General features: G+C 53.5%; 2 protein-coding genes across 2 annotated transcripts in view; one reads left to right on the top strand and one right to left on the bottom strand.

The window, feature by feature from the left end:
• Positions 1–5789: 5789 nt before the first annotated feature.
• NXNL1 (nucleoredoxin like 1) lies at positions 5790–13850 on the bottom strand. Its single transcript, XM_006130254.5, has 2 exons — positions 12879–13850; positions 5790–8465 (listed from the first exon to the last, which is right to left on the bottom strand). Exons 1-2 carry the CDS (start codon positions 13202–13204, stop codon positions 8165–8167), a joined length of 627 nt encoding a protein of 208 aa, XP_006130316.2. The 5' UTR covers positions 13205–13850; the 3' UTR covers positions 5790–8164.
• A 7440-nt stretch (positions 13851–21290) lies between these two features.
• Positions 21291–27585, top strand: part of SLC27A1 (solute carrier family 27 member 1) — a 62220-nt gene continuing 55925 nt past the window's right edge. Inside the window, exon 1 of the mRNA XM_075902458.2 lies at positions 21291–21445. The gene's annotated coding sequence lies outside the window, so the exon portion shown is untranslated. The remainder of the gene's footprint in view (positions 21446–27585) is intronic.

Genomic DNA, 27585 nt, shown 5'->3' with positions numbered 1-27585 from the left:
TGGGGTCAGATGACTAGCAGCAGACTGACTGGACATGGAGACCGAGCTTGTACTGTCCAAGCTTGTACTTCGGATCACCTTGCCATGCCTACTACCTACACTAACCAGGCTACTCCTGCACATTGCCTATGCACTGCTTACTCTTCTCCCATCCTCTAATATCCTGACTGTTGTATTTGTTGTGCCATGGAATATGAAGCTACACCACATGCTGTCTCAGCAAGGTCAGCAGCACATGATCAGCAGCCTGGACCTCAAACCCTGTGGCTCTGCTTGCTCACAGCAGGCCATGACAGCATCCCAAGGTCAAATGTGTTTGAATCATGATAATAAATGCCCTATTTTTTTAACTTTCCCCATGAATATGAAATGAGACCTGAATCTCAAAACTCTAGGGTTGTCAGGCTAGGGAAGTTAGAGGGCTCATTACTTGCTCCCATGAGTAATACATGCTAAAACTTACCACTTCTCCACTTTCCACAATAGGCAGGATATGCCACCTGTGCGATGATGTAACCGGATCTGGTGATGAAGCTCAGAGCTGCTCTTTTACTTCTATTTGTGTGGCTGTTTCCGGGTGGGTATAGGGCAGATCCCCAACTATGAGCAAGAACATTATTGGTTGAACATTAGGGTAAGTGGTGTTGACAAGTTTCTGTGGTTAAAAATGCAGAACTGTGGACCCAAAACATTTCATTTCCTCTAACTTATCAGCCTTCTTCCCCTTTCTGACTAAATCTTGCAATCCCGCTCTCATTGGGCTGACTCTTCAAGACGAATACAGTAACTAAATTCCTGGGTGGGAAACTTGAGCCAGAGTCATGGTGACAAAGTACAATGCTGGTTGGAAAAGCAGCTGTTGCAGTGACTCCAGAATTTTTGTGGCTTGTGGTTCACAAAAGCCACAAAAAGCATGATTTCCCTTTCACCCTTCTCTGACAGTTGCTATGGTAATATAGTCCGTTAGAATTCTCACTGCAGCTGCACCACTGTTCCTGCGGCAGCCTCTTACCCACACGTACAGAACCCTGACTCTCCTACCACATACGCTGCCTACAGAGAGTCAGGGTTATAGCATTGCTGGAGGGCTTATGAGAGTTCAGGATGCGGTAGCATCTCCAGTCTACAGCTATCTCTACACTACAAGATTTTTGTGCAAAAACAGCCATTTTTGCGCAAAAGCCGGCGGAGTGTCCACGCCTCAAGCACGTTTTTGCGCAAAAAATACAGTAAGTCGACAGGACAGAGGGCTTTTGGCGGTAGTTATTCCTCTCCCCACAAGGAATAACTCCTTTTTGCTCTACAGCTCTTGTGCAAAAAGGCTTGTATGGATGCTCCGCAGTGGTTTCTTGTGCAAAAAGAGCCTATCAGAAAAAGCACAGGTTCTCGGATGGCCATTCTATTAATGGCAGTCAGAGCTTTCTTGTGCAAGAGTCTCCATGCAGTGTGGACGCTCTCTTGCACAAAAGCACATTGCTTTTGCAATGCGCTTTTGAGGTGTGGACGCGCTTTTGTGCAATAAGTTTTTGCAGAAGATTTCTTCCACAAAAAACCTCTTGTGCAAAAACCCTGCAATGTAGACAAAGCCTCAGTGTCTACCTTTTATAAACACAGACCCTAAAAATGAAAATTACCTTTTTGCTATCTGTTCAGAGCCAGGGCAGCACGCAGAGAGAGTTCACACACACAGCCAAATAGTTAACATTTGACAAAACAAGACAACTGTCAGGACACTGAATTGGCGGTGTCTGATGACAATAATATTAAGCTTCTGTAATAAAATACATGAAGTATTCAATGAGTGCCTTATAAATATGAATATGCTTCATATTCTATCCCTCTAACTTTCTACTGCTCTATTTTTTTTACTTCGCTCATCACAATTCTAGATCACAATACTGTATTTTAAAAATGTAGACATTTAGATCTATTTGTACAAAGTGCTATGCCAGGGTTGAAGGACTTATCCAAATAACACTCAGTCTTAGTTGTACAATTATTTCATACAGTGACAAATATCAGAGGGATAGCCGTGTTAGTCTAAATCTGCATAAAAAAACTATATGCATTTGACGAAGTGGGTCTTTGCCCCTGAAAGCGTATGCTCCAGTGAATTGGTTTGTCTATAAGGTGCTACAGGACTTCTTGTTAGTTATTTCACACAGCATTCTTCATCATTTATCTTATTATATAGTTTAGAAACGCTGTCTGTCTGTTAGTCCATCTGTGAGTGTGTTTGTTCAAGAATGCCTCCAAAATGGTAAGAAGTAGGACCTCCAAATTTGGGATGCAGCTTCCTCTTCTCATAACGTAAAGTAAGGTAAGGTTTTGGTTGTGCCAGGACAATTGGATGTGCCTGGAATTTGACTGTTTATCATAAAATGGAAAGGGAAGGGTCTAATACAGGGGTTCCCAAACTGGGGGGGCATGAAGAAATTCCAGGAGGGGAGCAAGGCGATCCAACCCCGCCCTTTAACACCCTCTCTAAATTTTGCTGCTATTTTTGTTTTTTAGCCCCAGTCAGTTCTTTTTTTTGTTGTTGTTCAACAAGTTTTGCTGCTGGGGGGAGGGGTGGGCGGCGTGAGGGTTTCTCAAAAATCAAAAAGGGGCATGATGCCAAATAATATAATAGATGGGAAAGTTATACTGTAGAATGACCACCAGGGGGCAGCAAGGAGCCGGAGATGGGGACCAGGACAGCTATAACCCCATTAGGCCAGTAGTGGGCAGTAGTCGAGAATGGGACAGCTATCTACTATATATTTCAGAGAGTTTGTCTGTCTGTTTCACATGCACCCCACCCCCTGCTGAGCCCACCGCAGTGGCCATGGACAGGTGCGGCCCCAAGCTGCTTCATGAGAGAGCACTGAGATTGACCTCTCTCCCCAGGGCAGCCTGCATACTGAACCCCTCCTCCCCAGCCCCACTCCAGAACAATGATTTAAATGAAGAAAAATAAAATGTATTTGAGTTAAGGACCTGATCAATGCCAGGTAAATCTTCTGGTATTACCACTAATTAGGGATGTTAAATATTGGTTAATTTAATAGTTGAATAACCTTGTGAATTCTTACTGGTTAGTCAACTATTCTATAGTCCCCAGGGGGTGGGGCTGGCAAGTCCCTCTGTCATTCTATGTGGGAGCTGGTCCACAAGGAGAGCCAGTTTAAAAACTAGCTCCCCTCATGGACCAGCTGCCTGTCACCCTGTGTTCCTGCCTCTGATAAAAAGGCAGCAGTGCAGGGTGGCAGCAGTCTGTCGGGGGCAAGGGGGGGGGGGAGAGAAGAGGAGGGAAAGGGGAAGAAGACAGAAATGCGTGTAGTATATAGCATTAACCTATAAGCTTTTGCTTATCGGATAATGGGTTAATTGACTACACTATTACATCCCTACCGCTAATAGAAAAAGCCTTTCAAATGGGTGCACTTTAACTCTGAGGATGTGGTCTGATCTGTGTTGCATCCTCAGTAAATGGTGCTGGTAGGACACAAGCTTCTTTTTGACCCTCTGTGGAACACAGAACCAGACAGTACTGGGTCTGACAGCTGTATACAGCTGGCAACTTCCTTCATAATGTTTTTGTACCCTTGCAGTTTTTTGGGATTCTGAATAGCTTAACTGAGGAATCAGATAGTTGGATGTTGACATCACTTGCAGTCACTCCATTGCCCTGGAATTCCCCCATTGGCCATACTTAGCATTAATGTGTCTTTCCTAGTAACCTGTATGAGCTGAACCCTAATTATCCCAAAACGACCTTGCACAACAAACCTGTGCTTATGCCCTTGAGGCTCAACTATTATAATCATGTTTTAGCAGGATTTGTAGCAAGGCATCTCTGCTGTTTAGGAGTGGGCACGTGGTGCAAAAGCATGTTTGCTCAATAGGTGGAACATCCACAGTCGATTCTGTACCTCAGTTGGTGACTAGAAAGTGACAGGTAGATTAAAAGTTGGGCATATCTAGGGTTGCAAACAGTCCCTTGATTTCAACTCTGTACAACAAGATTGCTGCAAAAAGCAGCAATAAATACTCCAAACGTCGGTGAGTTGTTCCTCTTCAGAATAATAATGGTAATGTCAGGAGGTGGGATGGGGCAGAGGCGCTAAGAAACAGTCCCATATTTTTGAAATACACTTTTGGCAACCCTGCGCTGTGCCAGAAGTTGTGTGAGGATTCAGTAATTAAGGTAACCCTGTTCACTTAAATTACTCTGTCTGAAACCTATGTCCCTGCTATTGTCACAAGTAACACCGCAGAACCTGTAACAGAAACAAAGGACTTGCCTCTATTTTTTAGTATGCCAGGACTTTGCCTTTTGTCTGATCCACTTTTATTTTGTGTAGCTGTTCAGTTTCCCCTGTTGTAGTTGTGGCTCTTTCAAACAGTAACAAAGGAAAGAAACATTTTTTGAAAACAAAAAAACATGATTGTAAAGCCACACACAAAAACCAGCAGAAGGAGACATGTGGGGATGGCACTGAAAATAATTTACTTTTTTTTTTAAGTTGACAAATTCAAGTGGACAGTGTCCTTTCTATACTTTGATTTGAGTACGGGAAGCGCTATAAGTGCTAATGAGTAGCCATCAATGCCAATACTGATATATCTCACACACATAAAACATGTAGATGGTATCACGAGCTTTTGTGGGCACAGCCCACTTCTTCAGATGACCGAGTTGACCATCTGAAGAAGTGGGCTGTGCCCACAAAAGCTCATGATACCATCTACATGTTTTGTTAGTCTATAAAGTGCTACCAGACCATTCGTTGTTTTTTCCCCTGTACAGACTACCTTAACTATCCCCTGAAGCTTTTATTAGATATAGAGTGTGTGTAAAACCATTATCCTTTTCCTTCTCCCATACAGTGATGATTTTGTTTGATTTTTTAGAGTCTTTAAAAACTATACAGGCAGTCCCCGACTTATGTCGGATCCGACTTATGTCGGATCCGACTTATGTCGGATCCGACTTATGTCGGATCCGACTTATGTCGGATCCGACTTATGTCGGATCCGCACTTACGAACCGGGCTTTTCTCGCCCCGGAGCTCATGGGCGGTGGATCGCCACCCGTGTCCTCCGGGGCAAGAAAAGCTTCTCCCAGTCTCCCTGGTCTGCTGGGAGGGGGGGGGGGTCCAGCAAAGCCGCTGGACCCCCCCCCCAGCAGACCAGGGACACCCGAGCAAAGCCACCCAGGTGGGGGGACGCCCGCTGCCTGGGCAGCTTTGCTCGTTTGCCCCGGAGCAAAGCCGCCCAGGCAGCGGGACTCCCCCCGCCTGGGCAGCTTTGCTCCTGTCCCCCTGGTCTGCTGGGGGGGTCCAGCAAAGCCGCTGGACCCCCCCAGCAGACCAGGGACACCCGAGCAAAGCCGCCCAGGCGGGGGGAGTCCCCCCTCCTGGGCAGCTTTGCTCCTGTCCCCCTGGTCTGCTGGGGGGGGTCCAGCAAAGCCGCTGGACCCCCCCAGCAGACCAGGGACACCCGAGCAAAGCCGCCGCGTGCGCGGCTTTACGAGTAAAGCCGCCCAGGCGGCGGCTTTGCTCGGGTGTCCCTGGTCTTCTGGGGGGGGGGGGGTCCAGCGGCTTTGCTGGATCCCCCCAGCAGACCAGGGAGACAGGAGCAAAGCCGCACAGGCAGCGGGGTCCCTCCGCCTGTGCGGCTTTGCTCGGGTCTCCCTGGTGTGCCGGGGGGAAGGGGGTGCAGCTAGTGCCCCCCCCCCCCCCAGCAGACCAGGCTTTTGTTGCGGGATGCCTCAGGTAGAGCAGCTGGGGTACTGCCGGGTTGGTCCTGTGGGAACCTACTGGGCAGCGCCCCAGCTGTTCTGTCCCAGGCTCCAGATTCAGCAGCTGTTGAAACTGATCAGGCTGATTCCAGGAAGCTGGGGGCAGAGCAACTCTGCCTCTGGCTTCCTGTAGTCAGCCCCTGGTCAGTTTCAGTGGCAGCAGCTGAATCTGGAGCCAGTTCCGACTTACATACAAGTTCAACTTATGAACAAACCTATAGTCCCTATCTTGTATGTAACCCGGGGACTGCCTGTATTGGGATAATCAACTGTTGTACAGGATCTTGGTACATTGCTTTGAGACTAAGTGGGGAAGTCCAGTATCTCTTATCCAAAGGCTACTTCATCCCAAATCATTGTCTTCTGTTTATTTTTTAATCTATTAAGCCCCAAAGTGATATACAAAATACAGAAAATGTCCCCAAAAGAGCTGCTACATAGTGTTCTCTCAAGTAACCTTTAATTACACTCTGAAGTGGTTTCCTTTTCAGATACATTGAGAGATCCTCTGTCCCCTCTGAGCACACAGTTCAAAAATAATATTTAACAGGCCATTTACACAGAATGTCAAAACTCACTTGATATTCTGTACCATTATTTTTTCCATTTTGTATCCTCGAGCAGTGTCTCTCAACCAGTGGTACAAGTACTCTTAGGGGTACTTGTGTTGATGTACCCCCCCCCCCCCCCGACTTCACTCAAGTGAAGTTTGGAAAAAAACTGAATTCGCTTTATTATGTTTGTACTTAACACCCAAAAATTCCATCAACTGCTCAGCTACAATTAAGTTGTTTAAACAAATGTGTTACAATGGCAGAAACAAATTTGTGTGTCTGAAAACTGTAGGTGTTGGGGGTACTTTTTTTTTTTTTTTTAAAAAGGGGTGTCATAGGGCAGACTTACCACCATAGCACCTCCAGCCGGCTGTCCTGGGAATTAGCTTGTTTCACTCGCTGGATGCCTCCCTCTAGCTGGTGTCTCCCCACATTTCTTTTTGTCTACACCATCCTCTTCAGGACACTGCCCACTTCCAGGGGATTGTGTGTGTTGTTTACTCCACTGCACACTCCAGGGTCCTCCCCTCCCCAGGGGCTCCCAGTTCTTCTCCCAGGGAACACCCAGTTCCCCTGTACTCACCTTGCCTCAGTGACCAACTGTCAGTCTTCATCTAGCCCTGGCCTCAGGGGCAAACTGCATGGCCATTCATCACTAGCAAAGGGGTGTGGACATGCTGCCCCTACCTACCACTAGCAGCCCCAGTAGCTTCAGGCCTTGCTTTAGGCCCTGCAGCCTGGAAGCTTGCATGGCCAGAGCTTCCCCAGACCTGCATTCCTTCCCTAGCACTGCTCTAGCTCCAGGAAGCCTCCCACTTCTCTGACAGTCAGGTCCCTACTGCTCTCTTTCTCCAGAGCAGCAGCAGCCAAGTTTTTCTCTGCTAGGAGGCCTTCTTTATATAGCCCCCAGCTGCATCCTCATTAGCATGAACTGCCTCTGCTGGGTTGCTCTCACTCAGGGCTGGGGTTTTTCCCTTAAAGGGCCATTGCAGGGCAAATGCCCTATCACAGGGTCCTTTATAAAAAAAGGTTGAGAAACACTGTCCTAGAGTACCAGAAATATAGCAAGTCTATGGATGCACTTCTTTTATAGACCTGGCAGGCCTAATGCCAGTGTTGGAGCTGAGGGTGACATTGCATCTCTCACAGCCATTCAGTATACATTATTGCTCCTGCTCTCCTTTGCCCCTTCTATTTATCAGGCTTTGTCTACACTAAGGCTACGTCTACACTGGCGCGTTCTCACGCAAAAACTCTTTTGCAGAAAAGTTCTGCAAAAACTCTTCCAGAAGAGAGCGTCTACACTGGCATGTGCTTTTGCTCAAGAGATTTGCTTTTGCGCAAGAACATCCATACCAGTGTAGACGCTCTTTTGCGCAAGAAAGCTCTGATGGCCATTTTAACCATAGTGAGTCCTCCAGTTGCACAGAGATCCTGAGACTTTGTGAAGATACAAATGTCTGGAGCAGGGATGTAGAACCTGTTTTCAGTCTGAGGTCATTGACCCATAGAAAAAAATCAGTCTGGGCCACACACACGAAAAGAGAGAGAGAGAGAGACCTCGCTCACACTCACCACTGGTCCATTGGGGCCAAGGGCTTCCTCCAGCTGCTGGATGAACAGGTGCTCATGCTCCAGCTCTGGGGGAGGGGGATTGTGCCAAGGCTCAGAGACTTGCCTGCAGGCTGTAGGTTCCCCACCTCTTGTCTAAAGATACTAATTAATAGTCTAGCAAAGCTAACCTGTTGGACCTGGAAACTGACTCTCTGGGCTCCTGTTTCAGGATCATCACAAACCTAGCAAGCATTAGTAAAGCTGGAATGTGTCATAATTCAATATCAGGACTGAGCACTTCCTCTTTTGCTTCCTTTTTCCTTTTCTTCTTGTCCAGCTTGTACTTGAGGCAGCGGATGGGATCCATGATGCTCCTCTTGGCCAAGTTATCAAAATCCTCTGCCAAGAGAAAGCTCCTGTCAATCAGCTCAGCGGCTTCCTTCCAGTTTCCAAAACAGGCAGTTCCTAAGCACCTGATCTCTTCCACAGCATTCCCAGAAATCACCTCTCCATTCGGTTTCAGCACCACCACTGCAGGCGTGTGGGACACAGCAAACCTCAACTCCAGCTCCCTAAAAACCAACAAGGGAAGAAAACTTAAATCACAAAGTCCAGAGTTCCACAGGGAAGGCACTGAAGCATAGAATCACAGAACACTAGAACTGAAAGGGACTTTGAAAGGTCATTGAGTCCAGTCCCCTGCCCTCACGGCAGGACCCAGTACTGTCTACCCAGTACCCGCAGCCCATTTGTTTGCGTCCCGTGGTGCAGTTTGGGTTTATGAGGGGCTCAAAACACAGCTCATGGGTGGGATCCTTTGAACATGGTCTCCACTGGGATCATGCTCCACAAAGGCGAGGCATCTCTCAGGCAGGGTGAGCACTGAAAGATGCAAGCAGATGGGCTGGCTGGAACACATGGGTGTCAGCGTTTCTAGCTCTCAGGGAGGAAGTACTGGACGTCTCTTCTGCAAAAGTTTATGCAAATGAAACACGGATTAGCATATTGCTGCACTTCATTTGCATAACTAATTAGGGGCCATTTTTGCGCAAAAGCCACGTGCGCAAAAATGTCCCCTAATTAATTATGCAAACGAAGTGCAGCAATATGCTAATCTGCACTTCATTAGCATAAGCTTTTGCGGAAGAGAGATGCAGTGTAGACATAGCCCTCCTTGTGATACCCTTTTAGATGCCAGAAAACTGCTATCATGTCCCCTCTCAGTTGTCTCCTTTCCAAACTAAACAAGTCCAATTCTGTCAGTCTTCCTTCATAGGTCATGTTCTCTAGATGTTTAATCATTCTTGTTGCTCTTCCCTGGACCCTCTCCAATTTCTCCACATCTTTCTTGAAATGTGGTGCCCACAACTGTACACAATACTCCAACTGAGGCCTGATTAGTGCAGAGTAGAATGGAAGAATAACTTCTTGTGTCTTGCTCACAACACTTCCGTTAATGCATCCCAGAATCATGTTTGCCTTTTTTGCAACAGCATCACACTGTTTACTCACATTTAGCTTGTGGTCCACTATGAGCTCTAGATCCCTTTCTGCAGTACTCCTTCCTAGACAGTCACTTCCCATTCTGTACGTGTGAAACAGATTGTTCCTTCCTAATTGGAGTACTTCGCATTTGTCCTTATTGAACTTCATCCTGTTTACTTCAGACCATTTCTCCAGTTTGTCCAGATCATTTTGAATTACGACCCTATCCTTCAAAGCAGTGGCAACCCCTCCCAGCTTGGTATCATCTGCAAACTTAATAAGCATCTTCTCTATGCCAATATCTAAATAGTTGATGAAGATATTGAACAGAACCGGTTCCAAAACAGACCCCTGCAGAACCCCCCTTGTTATGTCCTTTCAGCATGATTGTGAACTGTTAATAATTACTCTGAGAATGTATCAGAGGGATAGCTGCGTTAGTCAGAATCTGCCTAAACAACTAGAAGTCCTGTGGCACCTTATAGTCAGGAATGATGTGGCCCACTTCTAGCAGCTGATGTGGAGTGCCTCTGGAATTTCCACCACATGCATCTGACAAAGTGGATCTTTGCCCATGAAAGCTTATGCTCCAATAAATCTGTTAGTCTATAAGGTGCCACAAGACTTCTCGTTGTCTCTGAGAATGGTTCTCCAGCCAGTTATGCACCCACCTTATAGTAGCCCCATCTAAGTTGTATTTGCCTAGTTTATTGTTAAGAAGGTCATGCGAGACCATATCAAATGCCTTACTAAAGTCTAGGTATACCACATCCACCGCTTCTCCCTTATCCACAAGACTCATTATCTTATCAAAGAAAGCTATCAGCTTTGGTTTGACATGATTTGTTCTTTACAAATCCATGCTGGCTGTTACCTATCACCTTATTATCTTCCAGGTGTTTGCAGATGAATTCCTTAATTACTTGCTCCATATCCATCCTGGCACAGAAGTTAAACTGACTGGTTGTAGTTTCCTGGGTTGTTCTTATTTCCCTTTTTATAGATGAGCACTATATTTGCCTTTTCCCAGTCTTCTGGAATCTCTCCTGTCTTCAATGATTTTTCAAAGATGCTAGCTAAAGGCTCAGATACCTCCTCTATCAGCTCCTTGAGTATTGTAGGATGCATTTCATCAGGCCCTGGTAACTTGCAGACATCTAACTTTCTAAGTGATTTTAACTTGTTCTTTTTTTATTTTATCTTTTAAACCTACCCCATTCCCACTAGGATTCACTATGCTAGGCATTCATTCATCATCAGACTTCTTGGTGAAGACCAAAACAAAGAAGTCATTAAGCACCTCTGGCATTTCCAAGTTTCCTGTTACTGTTTCTGTCTCCCCACTGAGCAATGGGCCTACCCTGTGCTTGGTCTTCCTCCTGCTTCTAATATATGGAAGATATACTGAGGGAAGATGGTCTACCACGTCTATTTGGAAAAGTGATGGGAATATCCATGTTGCTGCTGCCCCTACTCTTAGGCTACGTCTACACTGGCATGATTTTCTGGAAATGCTTTTAACGGAAAAGTGCGTCTAGATTGGCAGGACGCTTTTCCAGAAAAGCACTTTTTCCGGAAAAGCGTCCATTGCCAATCTAGACGCGCTTTTCCGCAAAAAAGCCCCAATCGTCATTTTTGCGATTGGGGCTTTTTTGCGGAAAACACTACTGTGCTGTCTACACTGGCCCTTTTCCAGAACAGTTTTCCGGAAAAAGACTTTTGCCCGAACAGGAGCAGCATAGTTTTCCGGAAAAGCACTGATGATTTTACATTAGATCGTCAGTGCTTTTCCGGAAATTCAAGCGGCCAGTGTAGACAGCTGGCAAGTTTTTCCAGAAAAGCGGCTGATTTTCCGGAATAACTTGCCAGTGTAGACACAGCCTTACTGTTTTGTAGGTGAGTTTCCAAACCTCCATTGTAGGTGGTTAATTGCATGATGAATATCTTCTCTGTGAAAGAAAACACTCTGAGGCAACATGGGAGCAGTGCATGGACTGGAAGTTGAGCTAAAATTCCTGCTGTTTTGTCCTACTTCTGTACAACGCTACCTTTCACAGGTAACAGCTTATATTGAATTTAGACAAACTGCCTTGGGGCTGATCCAGCTTAACATCTATTCATGCTGTCTGTACTTTTCCAAAGCCTCCCTCCTCATTAACCCCACACTGTACTCTTTTCTCTCTTACAAATGGAATGTGTCCCTAGTTATCCTCTTAGCTGATCTTTCTTTGTTCAAGCCACCCTTAAAACTCACTCACCCACCCCTCTGACTTTTTAAATACATGTGCTCCCATGAGTCTGGAGCCTCAGCGCAGGGACAGCTCAATCTAACAGACTGGTCTTGGGACTGGAGTTCTGCCCCTGTGACTCATCATGTGGCCTTAGACAAATTACTTTCCCTTGATTAGTACCAGTTCTCCCATCTGAAATAACTGGGACCATCTTAAGGTTGCCAGGTGTCCAATTTTTGACCAGAATGCCTGGTCACAAACTGATCCTGATGGCTCCGGTCAGCACTACGGACTGGGCCATTAAATGTTTGGTTGGTGACACAGCAGGGCTAAGGCAAACTGCCTCCCTGGCTCTGTGAGGCTCATGGAAGTAGAAAGCATCTCCCTCCAGCTCCTATGTGGAGGCATGGCCCCAGGGACTCTGCTGCTGCCCTCAACCTGAGCACCATCTGCAGCTGGGAACTGTGGCCAATGGGAGCTGCAGGGGCAGCAACTGTGGATTGCGTAGCATGCAGTACTGCCTGACCATGCCTCCACCTAGGAACGAGAGAGAAATGCTGGCCAATTCCAGGAGTGCCTGAGGTAAGCGCCATCTTGAACCTGCACCCCGAGTAAGTGGCAGAAGGAGGGGGGATGGATGGAGTGAGCGGAGGGGACTCAGAGAAGGGAAAGGGCCAGGCTTTAGGAAGGGGCAGGGTAGGAGCATTTGGTTTTCTGCAACTGGGAAGCTGGCAACCCTAAATCACCTTCTTCTACTGACAGCTTACTAGGTAAGTGCACAAGCAGGGCCGGACGGAGGCATAGGCGAGTCGGGCAGCTGCCCAGGGTGCCAACCAATGGGGGGCACCTGATGGTAGCTGTAAGGGCATGCGGTGTCCCTTACAACTGCCATCAGGCGCCGCACAACTGGCTCTTGCAGCGCCGGCCCGCCCTCATCCCCATGGCGCCGGCCAGCAATGCCCTTCACCCCATGGCCGCGATGCCTTACACGGTCCGGCGCGTGTGCCAGCAGTGACAGCCTGGCCGGACTGGGCTGCACTTGCGCTGTACGCTCCAGGGGCAGGCCCCGGGCTGCACGCCAGCGGCCATAGCCGGGCTGCGCATGCGCCGTGCACCCCGGGGGTTGGCCTGCCCCTAACCGTAGCTCGGGGCGCCAGAATACCTCGGGCCGGCCCTGTGCACAAGTTCTCATCAGTGTGTCATTTGTAAACTGCTATCTGTGTCTGATTAGATTAAATTATCTGTCTTGTCGGTTTATTAAGATCTTACCTTTTGAACTTATCCTGGAAGGGTAAGAACAGCCACCTTTTTGGCATGGTCTTCAGGAATTTTTCTTGCTTCTCTTCTGTCTCATCCTGAGACACATACACCACAGCCAGCTGGGAAGCCCTGTCAACATAAAACTCATCAGTGAGTCTCACAAAGAAATCTTTGAGAACTGGTGAAAACTTCCGGCATTGCATGCATTCACCAGATCCAAAATACAGCAGTAGCACTTTGTTCTCCAGTCTCTGGCTAAGTTCACGCTCCGTGTCCACTTCATCACAGTCCTTGTTGTTTGTAAGCAGCATCTGCCCAGTAAAAAGGGAAACCATGGCTTAGGTTTAAAAAAGATTAGGCTGGTAAAAGGCAAATTAATGAGCAATTAGAAACTCTTTTGCAATGAAGGCAGGTTTACATCCCTATGTCTGGGTGTTCAGTGAGAGGACAGACTGCACAACTTCTTCAGGGAACCTCTGCCCTGTTGTGTCCCTTCATGACACAGCCTCCTGTGTTGTGTCCCCCTTGTTTGTCGGTAAAGTCATTCCTTCTATATACTTTTCCCTTCACAGTGCTGTCAGCAATGCACCAATCCTGCTGCTGCATGGCTTTATAGTAAATCCAACAGTCCTCCTGTTGTGTTTTAGCTCCCAGCCTATTAATAGTATCTGTCAAATCAAACTCTGCAAAGCTATCTTTAATCTTCTTTAAACTGGGGACCTGGATACAGTGGGGCTATTCAGCACAGCTGTTAAACTATTACAGAGATAGAACAGGATCTGTCATTGGTATAAGTTGTAACAATTCCCTGATAGGAGAGCCATTGGGGGCAGGAAGGGGGAGTATTATTGCTAAATGAAGCTGGAGAAACAGGGAGCCTCTTCACACCCTCTGCTATGCCCGAAGGATATTCGAAGATGAAGCTATTCAGTGACAACCCTGTGCATTGCTTTTGCACAAAACATGTTTTCATATAGTATGAGATGAGTCTTATAAGGATGATGATGTTTCTCTGATTTCTATCAATTGTGCTTTAATATAAACTCTCTTCAAGAGGACTGAAAAATGTCTTGTCTTTAAAAAGGGGGGTTACGACGTTTGGGTCCAATAGGCTCATGATCTTTAAAGAGGAACTAGAGTTAACATGAAAAACTGCTTTGAGATCTCAAATCAATAGCATAACTAGTCTTGTAAAATTATACAATATTATATATAGTAGGTGAGCTCCAGCTATGTTCAGTGCTATATGATTTATGCTTCCACGAGGAGTAACGGTAGTTCGGAATAGGAAGCCTAATCCGAACTACCTAGTCCGTGCCGCATGTAGCCGCGGGCAGGGAGTCCGAACTAGCGGACATTAAAAATGGCGGCGCCCGGCAATATGCAAATGAAGCCCGGGAAATTCAAATCCTGGGCTTCATTTGCAACTTCGGTTGCCTACATTAACCACCCTAGTTCGAACTAGGGTGGTAGTGTAGACATACCCCCAGAGAGTAAACAGAAAATTAAAGGAGAATAAATACATTGCAAAGAAGCTAAGGATATGTATACACTACAAAGTTAATTCAAAATAACAGCATTTATTTTGAATTAACTTTTAATAGCGTCTACACATACAAACCGCTATTTCTAATTTTGAAATAAATTCAAAATAGTGGAGCCCTTATTTCGAATGAGGTAAACCTCATTCTACCAGGAATAACACCTAATTCGAAATAGCTTATTCGAAATAAGTGCTGTGTAGACACTTAATTCAAAATAGGGGGTCTCCAGCCCTTGCCAGGGAGCCCTGGTGGTCACTCTGGGCACAACCAGGAAAACTTACTCTCCTCTCCCCCAGCCCCGGAACCATTAAAGGGGTAGACCCTGGCCACAGTGCCTGTGCCAGCTCCATGCCTACCAGCTCAGACCAGCAGTGGCCACCATTCTCTTCTATCCCAGCCCCATTCTCTATGCTCCTGGCCCCAACTCCTCTATCTCAGCCCCATTCTCTATGCTCCTCGTCCCAACCCCTCTATCCCAGCCCCATTCTCTATGTCCTGGTCCCAACCCCTCTATCCCAGCCCCATTCTCTATGCTCCTCGTCCCAACCCCTCTATCCCAGCCCCATTCTCTATCCTGGTCCCAACCCCTCTATCCCAGCCCCATTCTCTATGCTCCTCGTCCCAACCCCTCTATCCCAGCCCCATTCTCTATGCTCCTGGTCCCAACCCCTCTATCCCCAGCCCCATTCTCCCAACCCCTCTATCCCAGCCCCATTCTCTATGTTCTTCGTCCCAACCCCTCTATCCCAGCCCCATTCTCTATGTCCTGGTCCCAACCCCTCTATCCCCAGCCCCATTCTCTATGTCCTGGTCCCAACCCCTCTATCCCAGCCCCATTCTCTATGTCCTGGTCCCAACTCCTCTATCCCCAGCCCCATTCTCTAAGCTCCTCGTCCCAACCCCTCTATCCCAGCCCCATTCTCTATGTCCTGGTCCCAACCCCTCTATCCCAGCCCCATTCTCTATGTCCTGGTCCCAACCCCTCTATCCCAGCCCCATTCTCTATGTCCTGGTCCCAACACCTCTATCCCAGCCCCATTCTCTATGTCCTGGTCCCAACCCCTCTATCCCAGCCCCATTCTCTATGTCCTGGTCCCAACCCCTCTATCCCAGCCCCATTCTCTATGCTCCTGGCCCCAACCCCTCTATCTCAGCCCCATTCTCTAAGCTCCTGGTCCCAACTCCTCTATCCCAGCACCATTCTCTCTGCTCCTCGTCCCAACCCCTCTATCCCAGCCCCATTCTCTATGCTCCTGGTCCCAACCCCTCTATCCCAGCCCCATTCTCTAAGCTCCTGGTCCCAACCCCTCTATCCCAGCCCCATTCTCTATGTCCTGGTCCCAACTCCTCTATCCCAGCCCCATTCTCTATGCTACTGGTCCCAACCCCTCTATCCCAGCCCCATTCTCTATGCTCCTGGTCCCTACCCCTCTATCCCAGCCCCATTGTCTATGCTCCTGGTCCCAACCCCTCTATCCCAGCCACATTCCCTATGTCCTGGTCCCAACCCCTCTATCCCAGCCCCAATCTCTATGTCCTGGTCCCAACTCCTCTATCCCAGGCCCATTATCTATGTCCTAGTTCCAACTCCTCTATCCCAGCCCCATTCTCTATGTCCTGGTCCCAACTCCTCTATCCCAGCCCCATTCTCTATGCTCCTCGTCCCAACTCCTCTATCCCAGGCCCATTCTCTATGTCCTGGTCCCAACCTCTCTATCCCAGCCCCATTCTCTATGTCCTGGTCCCAACCACTCTATCCCAGCCCCATTCTCTATGCTCCTGGTCCCAACCCCTCTATCCCAGCCCCATTCTCTAAAATCCTGGTCCCAACACCTCTATCCCAGCCCCATTCTCTATGTCCTGGTCCCAACTCCTCTATCCCAGCCCCATTCTCTATGCTCCTGGTCCCAACTCCTCTATCCCAGCCCTATTCTCTATGTCCTGGTCCCAACCCCTCTATCCCAGCCCCATTCTCTATGTCCTGGTCCCAACCCCTCTATCCCAGCCCCATTCTCTATGTCCTGGTCCCAACTCCTCTATCCCAGCCCCATTCTCTATGTCCTGGTCCCAACCCTTCTATCCCAGCCCCATTCTCTATGCTCCTCGTCCCAACCCCTCTACCCCAACCCCATTCTCTATCCTGGTCCCAACCCCTCTATCCCAGCCCCATTCTCTATGCTCCTCGTCCCAACCCCTCTATCCCAGCCCCATTCTCTGTGCTCCTCGTCCCAACCCCTCTATCCCAGCCCCATTCTCTATGCTCCTGGTCCCAACTCCTCTATCTCAGCCCCATTCTCTATGCTCCTGGTCCCAACCCCTCTATCCCAGCCCCATTCTCTATGTCCTGGTCCCAACCCCTCTATCCCAGCCCCATTCTCTATGCTCCTGGTCCCAACCCCTCTATCCCAGCCCCATTCTCTATGCTCCTGGTCCCAACCGCTCTATCCAAGGCCCATTATCTATGCTCCTGGTCCCAACCCCTCTATCCCAGCCCCATTCTCTATGTCCTGGTCCCAACCCCTCTATCCCAGCCCCATTGTCTATGCTCCTGGTCCCAACCCCTATATCCCAGCCCCATTCTCTATGTTCTGGTCCCAACCCCTCTATCCCAGCCCCATTCTCTATGCTCCTCGTCCCAACTCCTCTATCCCAGCCCCATTCTCTATGTCCTGGTCTCAACCCCTCTATCCCAGCCCCATTCTCTATGCTTCTGGTCCCAACCCCTCAATCCCAGGCCCATTCTCTATGCTCCTGGTCCCAACCCCTCTATACAAGCCCCATTATCTATGTCCTGGTCCCAACCCCTCTATCCCAGCCCCATTCTCTATGCTCCTCGCCCCAACTCCTCTATCCCAGCCCCATTCTCTATGTCCTGGTCCCAACCCCTCTATCCCAGCCCCATTCTCTATGCTCCTCGTCCCAACCCCTCTATCCCAGCCCCATTCTCTATCCTGGTCCCAACCCCTCTATCCCAGCCCCATTCTCTATGCTCCTCGTCCCAACCCCTCTATCCCAGCCCCATTCTCTATCCTGGTCCCAACCCCTCTATCCCAGCCCCATTCTCTATGCTCCTCATCCCAACCCCTCTATCCCAGCCCCATTCTCTATGCTCCTGGTCCCAACTCCTCTATCTCAGCCCCATCCTCTATGCTCCTGGTCCCAACACCTCTATCCCAGCCCCATTCTCTATGTCCTGGTCCCAACCCCTCTATCCCATCCCCATTCTCTATGCTCCTCGTCCCAACTCTTCTATCCCAGCCCCATTCTCTATGTCCTGGTCCCAACCCCTGTATCCCAGCCCCATTCTCTATGCTCCTCGTCCCAACCCCTCTATCCCAGCCCCATTCTCTATGTCCTGGTCCCAACCCCTCTATCCCAGCTCCATTCTCTATGTCCTGGTCCCAACCCCTGTACCCCAACCCCATTCTCTATCCTGGTCCCAACCCCTCTATCCCAGCCCCATTCTCTATGCTCCTGGTCCCAACCCCTCTATCCCAGCCCCATTCTCTATGTCCTGGTCCCAACCCTTCTATCCCAGCCCCATTCTCTATGCTCCTCGTCCCAACCCCTCTACCCCAACCCCATTCTCTATCCTGGTCCCAACCCCTCTATCCCAGCCCCATTCTCTATGCTCCTCGTCCCAACCCCTCTATCCCAGCCCCATTGTCTATGCTCCTGGTCCCAACCCCTCTATCCCAGCCCCATTCCCTATGTCCTGGTCCCAACCCCTCTATCCCAGCCCCAATCTCTATGTCCTGGTCCCAACTCCTCTATCCCAGGCCCATTATCTATGTCCTAGTTCCAACTCCTCTATCCCAGCCCCATTCTCTATGTCCTGGTCCCAACTCCTCTATCCCAGCCCCATTCTCTATGCTCCTCGTCCCAACTCCTCTATCCCAGGCCCATTCTCTATGTCCTGGTCCCAACCTCTCTATCCCAGCCCCATTCTCTATGTCCTGGTCCCAACCCCTCTATCCCAGCCCCATTCTCTATGTCCTGGTCCCAACCCCTCTATCCCAGCCCCATTCTCTATGCTCCTGGTCCCAACCCCTCTATCCCAGCCCCATTCTCTATGCTCCTGGTACCAGCCCCTCTATCCCAGCCCCATTCTCAATGTCCTGGTCCCAACCCATCTATCCCACCCCATTCTCTATGTCCTGGTCCCAACCCCTCTATCCCAGCCCCATTCTCTATGTCCTGGTCCCAACCCATCTATCCCAGCCCCATTCTCTATGTACTGGTCCCAATCCCTCTATCCCAGCCCCATTCTGTATGTCCTGGTCCCAACCCCTCTATCCCCAGCCCCATTCTCTAAGCTCCTCGTCCCAACCCCTCTATCCCTGCCCCATTCTCTATGCTCCTGGTCCCAACCCCTCTATCCCAGCCCCATTCTCTATGCTCCTTGTCCCAACCCCTCTATCCCAGCCCCATTCTCTATGTCCTGGTCCCAACTCCTCTATCCCAGCCCCATTCTCTATGTCCTGGTCCCAACCCCTCTATCCCAGCCCCATTCTCTATGTCCTGGTCCCAAATCCTCTATCCCAGCCCCATTCTCTATGTCCTGGTCCCAGCCCCTCTATCCCAGCCCCATTCTCTATGTCCTGGTCCCAGCCCCTCTATCCCAGCCCCATTCTCTATGCTCCTGGTACCAACCCCTCTATCCCAACCCCATTCTCTATGTCCTGGTCCCAACCCCTCTATCCCAGCCCCATTCTCTATGTCCTGGTCCCAACCCCTCTATCCCAGCCCCATTCTCTATGTCCTGGTCCCAACCCCTCTATCCCAGCCCCATTCTCTATGTCCTGGTCCCAACCCCTCTATCCCAGCCCCATTCTCTATGTCCTGGTCCCAACTCCTCTATCCCAGCCCCATTCTCTATGTACGGGTCCCAACCCCTCTATCCCAGCCCCATTCTCTATGCTCCTTGTCCCAACCCCTCTATTCCAGCCCCATTCTCTATGCTCCTCGTCCCAACCCCTCTATCCCAGCCCCATTCTCTATGTCCTGGTCCCAACTCCTCTATCCCAGCCCCATTCTCTATGTACTGGTCCCAACCCCTCTATCCCAGCCCCATTCTCTATGCTCCTCGTCCCAAACCCTCTATCCCAGCCCCATTCTCTATGTCCTGGTCCCAACCCCTCTATCGCAGCCCCATTCTCTATCCTGGTCCCAGCCCCTCTATCCCCAGCCCCATTCTCTATGCTCCTGGTACCAACCCCTCTATCCCAGCCCTATTCTCTATGTCCTGGTCCCAGCCCCTCTATCCCAGCCCCATTCTCTATGCTCCTGGTCCCAGCCCCTCTATCCCAGCCCCATTCTCTATGCTCCTGGTACCAACCCCTCTATCCCAGCCCTATTCTCTATGTCCTGGTCCCAGCCCCTCTATCCCAGCCCCATTCTCTATGTCCTGGTCCCAGCCCCTCTATCCCCAGCCCCATTCTCTATGCTCCTGGTACCAACCCCTCTATCCCAGCCCTATTCTCTATGTCCTGGTCCCAGCCCCTCTATCCCAGCCCCATTCTCTATGCTCCTGGTCCCAGCCCCTCTATCCCCAGCCCCATTCTCTATGCTCCTGGTACCAACCCCTCTATCCCAGCCCCATTCCCTATGTCCTGGTCCCAACCCCTCTATCCCAGCCCCATTCTCTATGTACGGGTCCCAACCCCTCTATCCCAGCCCCATTCTCTATGCTCCTTGTCCCAACCCCTCTATTCCAGCCCCATTCTCTATGCTCCTCGTCCCAACCCCTCTATCCCAGCCCCATTCTCTATGTCCTGGTCCCAACTCCTCTATCCCAGCCCCATTCTCTATGTACTGGTCCCAACCCCTCTATCCCAGCCCCATTCTCTATGCTCCTCGTCCCAAACCCTCTATCCCAGCCCCATTCTCTATGTCCTGGTCCCAACCCCTCTATCCCAGCCCCATTCTCTATCCTGGTCCCAGCCCCTCTATCCCCAGCCCCATTCCCTATGCTCCTGGTACCAACCCCTCTATCCCAGCCCTATTCTCTATGTCCTGGTCCCAGCCCCTTTATCCCAGCCCCATTCTCTATGCTCCTGGTCCCAGCCCCTCTATCCCAGCCCCATTCTCTATGCTCCTGGTACCAACCCCTCTATCCCAGCCCTATTCTCTATGTCCTGGTCCCAGCCCCTCTATCCCAGCCCCATTCTCTATGTCCTGGTCCCAGCCCCTCTATCCCCAGCCCCATTCTCTATGCTCCTGGTACCAACCCCTCTATCCCAGCCCTATTCTCTATGTCCTGGTCCCAGCCCCTCTATCCCAGCCCCATTCTCTATGCTCCTGGTCCCAGCCCCTCTATCCCCAGCCCCATTCTCTATGCTCCTGGTACCAACCCCTCTATCCCAGCCCCATTCTCTATGTCCTGGTCCCAACCCCTCTATCCCAGCCCCATTCTCTATGCTCCTCGTCCCAGCCCCTCTATCCCAGCCCCATTCTCTATGTCCTGGTACCAACCCCTCTATCCCAGCCCCATTCTCTATGTCCTGGTACCAACCCCTCTATCCCAGCCCCATTCTCTATGTCCTGGTACCAACCCCTCTATCCCAGCCCCATTCTCTATGCTCCTGGTACCAACGCCTCTATCCCAGCCCTATTCTCTATGTCCTGGTCCCAGCCCCTCTATCCCAGCCCCATTCTCTATGTCCTGGTCCCAACCCCTCTATCCCAGCCCCATTCTCTATGCTCCTGGTACCAACCCCTCTATCCCAGCCCTATTCTCTATGTCCTGGTCCCAGCCCCTCTATCCCAGCCCCATTCTCTATGCTCCTCTCCCCAGCCTCTCTATCTCCGCCCCGATTCTCTATGCTCCTCCCTCTCTCCAGCCCCCTGGCGGCCAAAGCTCGCCACCAAGCCTCTGTAGGCTGCGGCGCTCTGCCCCGCACCAGCCACGCTCTCTGTGGTCTCCCGTCCTAGCGCTGTGCTCCTCCTGCCCCGCCCCCCGTGGGGCGGAGCCGGATTGCGGGGCGGAGCCGGGCTGCGGGGATCGCGGCCAGACGCCGCGGGAGCAACAAGGTGGGGGAGGGGCGCGGTGCGGTTCTGACACGGGGCAGCGGGTGAAAGTGGGGCTGACAGGGGTTGTGTGTGTGACACGGGGCAGCGGGTGAATGTGGGGCTGGCACAGGGGTTGTGTGTGTGACACGGGGCAGCGGGTGAATGCGGGGCTGACACGGGTTGTGTGTGTGACACGGGGCATCGGGTGAATGTGGGGCTGGCACAGGGGTTGTGTGTGTGACACGGGGCAGCGGGTGAATGCGGGGCTGGCACAGGGGTTGTGTGTGTGACACGGGGCAGCGGGTGAATGCGGGGCTGACACGGGTTGTGTGTGTGACACGGGGCAGCGGGTGAATGCGGGGCTGGCACAGGGGTTGTGTGTGTGACACGGGGCAGCGGGTGAATGTGGGGCTGGCACAGGGGCTGTGTGTGTGACACGGGGCAGCGGGTGAAAGTGGGGCTGACAGGGGTTGTGTGTGTGACACGGGGCAGCGGGTGAATGTGGGGCTGGCACAGGGGTTGTGTGTGTGACACGGGGCAGCGGGTGAATGCGGGGCTGACACGGGTTGTGTGTGTGACACGGGGCATCGGGTGAATGTGGGGCTGGCACAGGGGTTGTGTGTGTGACACGGGGCAGCGGGTGAATGCGGGGCTGGCACAGGGGTTGTGTGTGTGACACGGGGCAGCGGGTGAATGCGGGGCTGACACGGGTTGTGTGTGTGACACGGGGCAGCGGGTGAATGCGGGGCTGGCACAGGGGTTGTGTGTGTGACACGGGGCAGCGGGTGAATGTGGGGCTGGCACAGGGGCTGTGTGTGTGACACGGGGCAGCGGGTGAATGCGGGGCTGACACGGGTTGTGTGTGTGACACGGGGCAGCGGGTGAATGTGGGGCTGGCACAGGGGTTGTGTGTGTGACACGGGGCAGCGAGTGAATGCGGGGCTGGCACAGGGGTTGCGTGTGTGACACGGGGCAGCGGGTGAATGCGGGGCTGGCACAGGGGTTGTGTGTGTGACACGGGGCAGCGGGTGAAAGTGGGGCTGGCACAGGGGTTGTGTGTGTGACACGGGGCAGCGGGTGAATGTGGGGCTGGCACAGGGGTTGTGTGTGTGACACGGGGCAGCGGGTGAATGCGGGGCTGGCACAGGGGTTGTGTGTGTGACACGGGGCAGCGGGTGAATGCGGGGCTGGCACAGGGGTTGCGTGTGTGACACGGGGCAGCGAGTGAATGCGGGGCTGGCACAGGGGTTGTGTGTGTGACACGGGGCAGCGGGTGAATGTGGGCCTGGCACAGGGGTTGTGTGTGTGACACGGGGCAGCGGGTGAATGTGGGGCTGGCACAGGGGCTGTGTGTGTGACACGGGGCAGCGGGTGAATGCGGGGCTGGCACAGGGGTTGTGTGTGTGACACGGGGCAGCGGGTGAATGTGGGGCTGGCACAGGGGTTGTGTGTGTGACACGGGGCAGCGGGTGAATGCGGGGCTGGCACAGGGGTTGTGTGTGTGACACGGGGCAGCGGGTGAATGTGGGGCTGACACGGGTTGTGTGTGTGACACGGGGCAGCGGGTGAATGTGGGGCTGGCACAGGGGTTGTGTGTGTGACACGGGGCAGCGGGTGAATGTGGGGCTGACACGGGTTGTGTGTGTGACACGGGGCGGCGGGTGAATGTGGGGCTGGCACTGGGGTTGTGTGTGTGACACGGGGCAGCGGGTGAATGTGGGGCTGGCACAGGGGTTGTGTGTGACACGGGGCAGCGGGTGAATGTGGGGCTGGCACAGGGGTTGCGTGTGTGACACGGGGCAGCGGGTGAATGTGGGGCTGGCACAGGGGTTGCGTGTGTGACACGGGGCAGCGGGTGAATGCGGGGCTGGCACAGGGGTTGTGTGTGTGACACGGGGCAGCGGGTGAATGCGGGGCTGGCACAGGGGTTGTGTGTGTGACACGGGACAGCGGGTGAATGTGGAGCTGACATGGGCTGTGTGTGTGACACGGGGCAGCGGGTGAATGCGGGGCTGGCACAGGGGTTGTGTGTGTGACACGGGGCAGCGGGTGAATGCGGGGATGGCACAGGGGTTGTGTGTGTGACACGGGGCAGCGGGTGAAAGTGGGGCTGACAGGGGTTGTGTGTGTGACACGGGGCAGCGGGTGAATGCGGGGCTGGCACAGGGGTTGTGTGTGTGACACGGGGCATCGGGTGAATGCGGGGCTGGCACAGGGGTTGTGTGTGTGACACGGGGCAGCGGGTGAATGTGGGGCTGGCACAGGGGCTGTGTGTGTGACACGGGGCAGCGGGTGAATGCGGGGCTGGCACAGGGGTTGTGTGTGTGACACGGGGCAGCGGGTGAATGTGGGGCTGGCACAGGGGTTGTGTGTGTGACACGGGGCAGCGGGTGAATGTGGGGCTGGCACAGGGGTTGTGTGTGTGAAACGGGGCAGCGGGTGAATGCGGGGCTGACAGGGGTTGTGTGTGTGACACGGGGCAGCGGGTGAATGTGGGCCTGGCACAGGGGTTGTGTGTGTGACACGGGGCAGCGGGTGAATGCGGGGATGGCACAGGGGTTGTGTGTGTGACACGGGGCAGCGGGTGAAAGTGGGGCTGACAGGGGTTGTGTGTGTGACACGGGGCAGCGGGTGAATGCGGGGCTGGCACAGGGGTTGTGTGTGTGACACGGGGCATCGGGTGAATGCGGGGCTGGCACAGGGGTTGTGTGTGTGACACGGGGCAGCGGGTGAATGTGGGGCTGGCACAGGGGCTGTGTGTGTGACACGGGGCAGCGGGTGAATGCGGGGCTGGCACAGGGGTTGTGTGTGTGACACGGGGCAGCGGGTGAATGTGGGGCTGGCACAGGGGTTGTGTGTGTGACACGGGGCAGCGGGTGAATGTGGGGCTGGCACAGGGGTTGTGTGTGTGAAACGGGGCAGCGGGTGAATGCGGGGCTGACAGGGGTTGTGTGTGTGACACGGGGCAGCGGGTGAATGTGGGCCTGGCACAGGGGGTGTGTGTGTGACACGGGGCATCGGGTGAATGCGGGGCTGGCACAGGGGTTGTGTGTGTGACACGGGGCAGCGGGTGAATGCGGGGCTGGCACAGGGGTTGTGTGTGTGACACGGGGCAGCGGGTGAATGCGGGGCTGGCACAGGGGGTGTGTGTGTGACACGGGGCAGCGGGTGAATGCGGGGCTGACAAAGGGGTTGTGTGTGTGACACGGGGCAGCGGGTGAATGTGGGGCTGGCACAGGGGTTGTGTGTGTGACACGGGGCAGCGGGTGAATGTGGGGCTGGCACAGGGGTTGTGTGTGTGACACGGGGCAGCGGGTGAATGTGGGGCTGGCACAGGGGTTGTGTGTGTGACACGGGGCATCGGGTGAATGCGGGGCTGGCACAGGGGTTGTGTGTGTGACACGGGGCAGCGGGTGAATGTGGGGCTGGCACAGGGGTTGTGTGTGTGACACGGGGCAGCGGGTGAATGTGGGGCTGGCACAGGGGTTGTGTGTGTGACACGGGGCAGCGGGTGAATGTGGGGCTGACAGGGGTTGTGTGTGTGACACGGGGCATCGGGTGAATGCGGGGCTGGCACAGGGGTTGTGTGTGTGACACGGGGCAGCGGCTGAATGTGGGGCTGGCACAGGGGCTGTGTGTGTGACACGGGGCAGCGGGTGAAAGTGGGGCTGACACAGGGGTGTGTGTGTGACACGGGGCATCGGGTGAATGTGGGGCTGGCACAGGGGTTGTGTGTGTGACAGGGGGCAGCGGGTGAATGTGGGGCTGGCACAGGGGTTGTGTGTGTGACACGGGACAGCGGGTGAATGTGGGGCTGACAGGGGTTGTGTGTGTGACACGGGGCAGCGGGTGAAAGTGGGGCTGACGGGTTGTGTGTGTGACACGGGGCAGCGGGTGAAAGTGGGGCTGACAGGGGTTGTGTGTGTGACACGGGACAGCGGGTGAATGTGGGGCTGGCACAGGGGCTGTGTGTGTGACACGGGGCAGCGGGTGAAAGTGGGGCTGACACAGGGGTGTGTGTGTGACACGGGGCATCGGGTGAATGTGGGGCTGGCACAGGGGTTGTGTGTGTGACAGGGGGCAGCGGGTGAATGTGGGGCTGGCACAGGGGTTGTGTGTGTGACACGGGACAGCGGGTGAATGTGGGGCTGACACAGGGGTGTGTGTGTGACACGGGGCATCGGGTGAATGCGGGGCTGGCACAGGGGTTGTGTGTGTGACACGGGGCAGCGGGTGAATGTGGGGCTGGCACAGGGGTTGTGTGTGTGACACGGGGCAGCGGGTGAATGTGGGGCTGACACAGGGGTTGTGTGTGTGACACGGGGCAGCGGGTGAATGTGGGGCTGACACGGGTTGTGTGTGTGACACGGGGCAGCGGGTGAATGTGGGGCTGGCACAGGGGTTGTGTGTGTGACACGGGGCAGCGGGTGAATGTGGGGCTGACACGGGTTGTGTGTGTGACACGGGGCATCGGGTGAATGCGGGGCTGGCACAGGGGTTGTGTGTGTGACACGGGGCAGCGGGTGAATGCGGGGCTGGCACAGGGGTTGTGTGTGTGACACGGGGCAGCGGGTGAATGTGGGGCTGACACAGGGGTTGTGTGTGTGACACGGGACAGCGGGTGAATGTGGGGCTGACACAGGGGGGTGTGTGTGACACGGGGCATCGGGTGAATGCGGGGCTGGCACAGGGGTTGTGTGTGTGACACGGGGCAGCGGGTGAATGTGGGGCTGGCACAGGGGTTGTGTGTGTGACACGGGGCAGCGGGTGAATGTGGGGCTGGCACAGCGGCTGTGTGTGTGACAGGGGGCAGCGGGTGAATGCGGGGCTGGCACAGGGGTTGTGTGTGTGACACGGGGCAGCGGGTGAATGTGGGGCTGGCACAGGGGTTGTGTGTGTGACACGGGGCAGCGGGTGAATGTGGGGCTGGCACAGGGGCTGTGTGTGTGACAGGGGGCAGCGGGTGAATGCGGGGCTGGCACAGGGGTTGTGTGTGTGACACGGGGCAGCGGGTGAATGTGGGGCTGGCACAGGGGTTGTGTGTGTGACACGGGGCAGCGGGTGAATGTGGGGCTGGCACAGGGGCTGTGTGTGTGACAGGGGGCAGCGGGTGAATGCGGGGCTGGCACAGGGGCTGTGTGTGTGACAGGGGGCAGCGGGTGAATGCGGGGCTGGCACAGGGGTTGTGTGTGTGACACGGGGCAGCGGGTGAATGCGGGGCTGGCACAGGGGTTGTGTGTGTGACACGGGGCAGCGGGTGAATGCGGGGCTGACACGGGTTGTGTGTGTGACACGGGGCAGCGGGTGAATGCGGGGCTGGCACAGGGGTTGTGTGTGTGACACGGGGCAGCGAGTGAATGCGGGGCTGGCACAGGGGTTGTGTGTGTGACACGGGGCAGCGGGTGAATGCGGGGCTGGCACAGGGGCTGTGTGTGTGACAGGGGGCAGCGGGTGAATGCGGGGCTGACACAGGGGTTGTGTGTGTGACACGGGACAGCGGGTGAATGCGGGGCTGGCACAGGGGTTGTGTGTGTGACACGGGACAGCGGGTGAATGTGGGGCTGACACAGGGGTTGTGTGTGTGACACGGGGCATCGGGTGAATGCGGGGCTGGCACAGGGGTTGCGTGTGTGACACGGGGCAGGGGGTGAATGTGGGGCTGGCACAGGGGTTGTGTGTGTGACACGGGGCAGCGGGTGAATGTGGGGCTGGCACAGGGGTTATGTGTGTGACACGGGGCAGCGGGTGAATGTGGGTCTGGCACAGGGGTTGTGTGTGTGACACGGGGCAGCGGGTGAATGTGGGGCTGACACGGGTTGTGTGTGTGACACGGGGCAGCGGGTGAATGTGGGGCTGGCACAGGGGTTGTGTGTGTGACACGGGGCAGCGGGTGAATGTGGGGCTGACACGGGTTGTGTGTGTGACACTGGGCGGCGGGTGAATGCGGGGCTGGCACAGGGGTTGTGTGTGTGACACGGGGCATCGGGTGAATGCGGGGCTGGCACAGGGGTTGTGTGTGTGACACGGGGCAGCGGGTGAATGCGGGGCTGGCACAGGGGTTGTGTGTGCGACACGGGGCAGCGGGTGAATGTGGGGCTGACGGGTTGTGTGTGTGACACGGGGCAGCGGGTGAATGTGGGGCTGGCACAGGGGTTGTGTGT

The sequence above is a fragment of the Pelodiscus sinensis genome, chromosome 31 (assembly GCF_052426305.1).
Source record: "Pelodiscus sinensis isolate ZL-2025 chromosome 31, ASM5242630v1, whole genome shotgun sequence".
NCBI classification, from domain to species: Eukaryota; Metazoa; Chordata; order Testudines; family Trionychidae; genus Pelodiscus; species Pelodiscus sinensis.
This window is presented reverse-complemented; position numbering and strand designations above follow the sequence as displayed.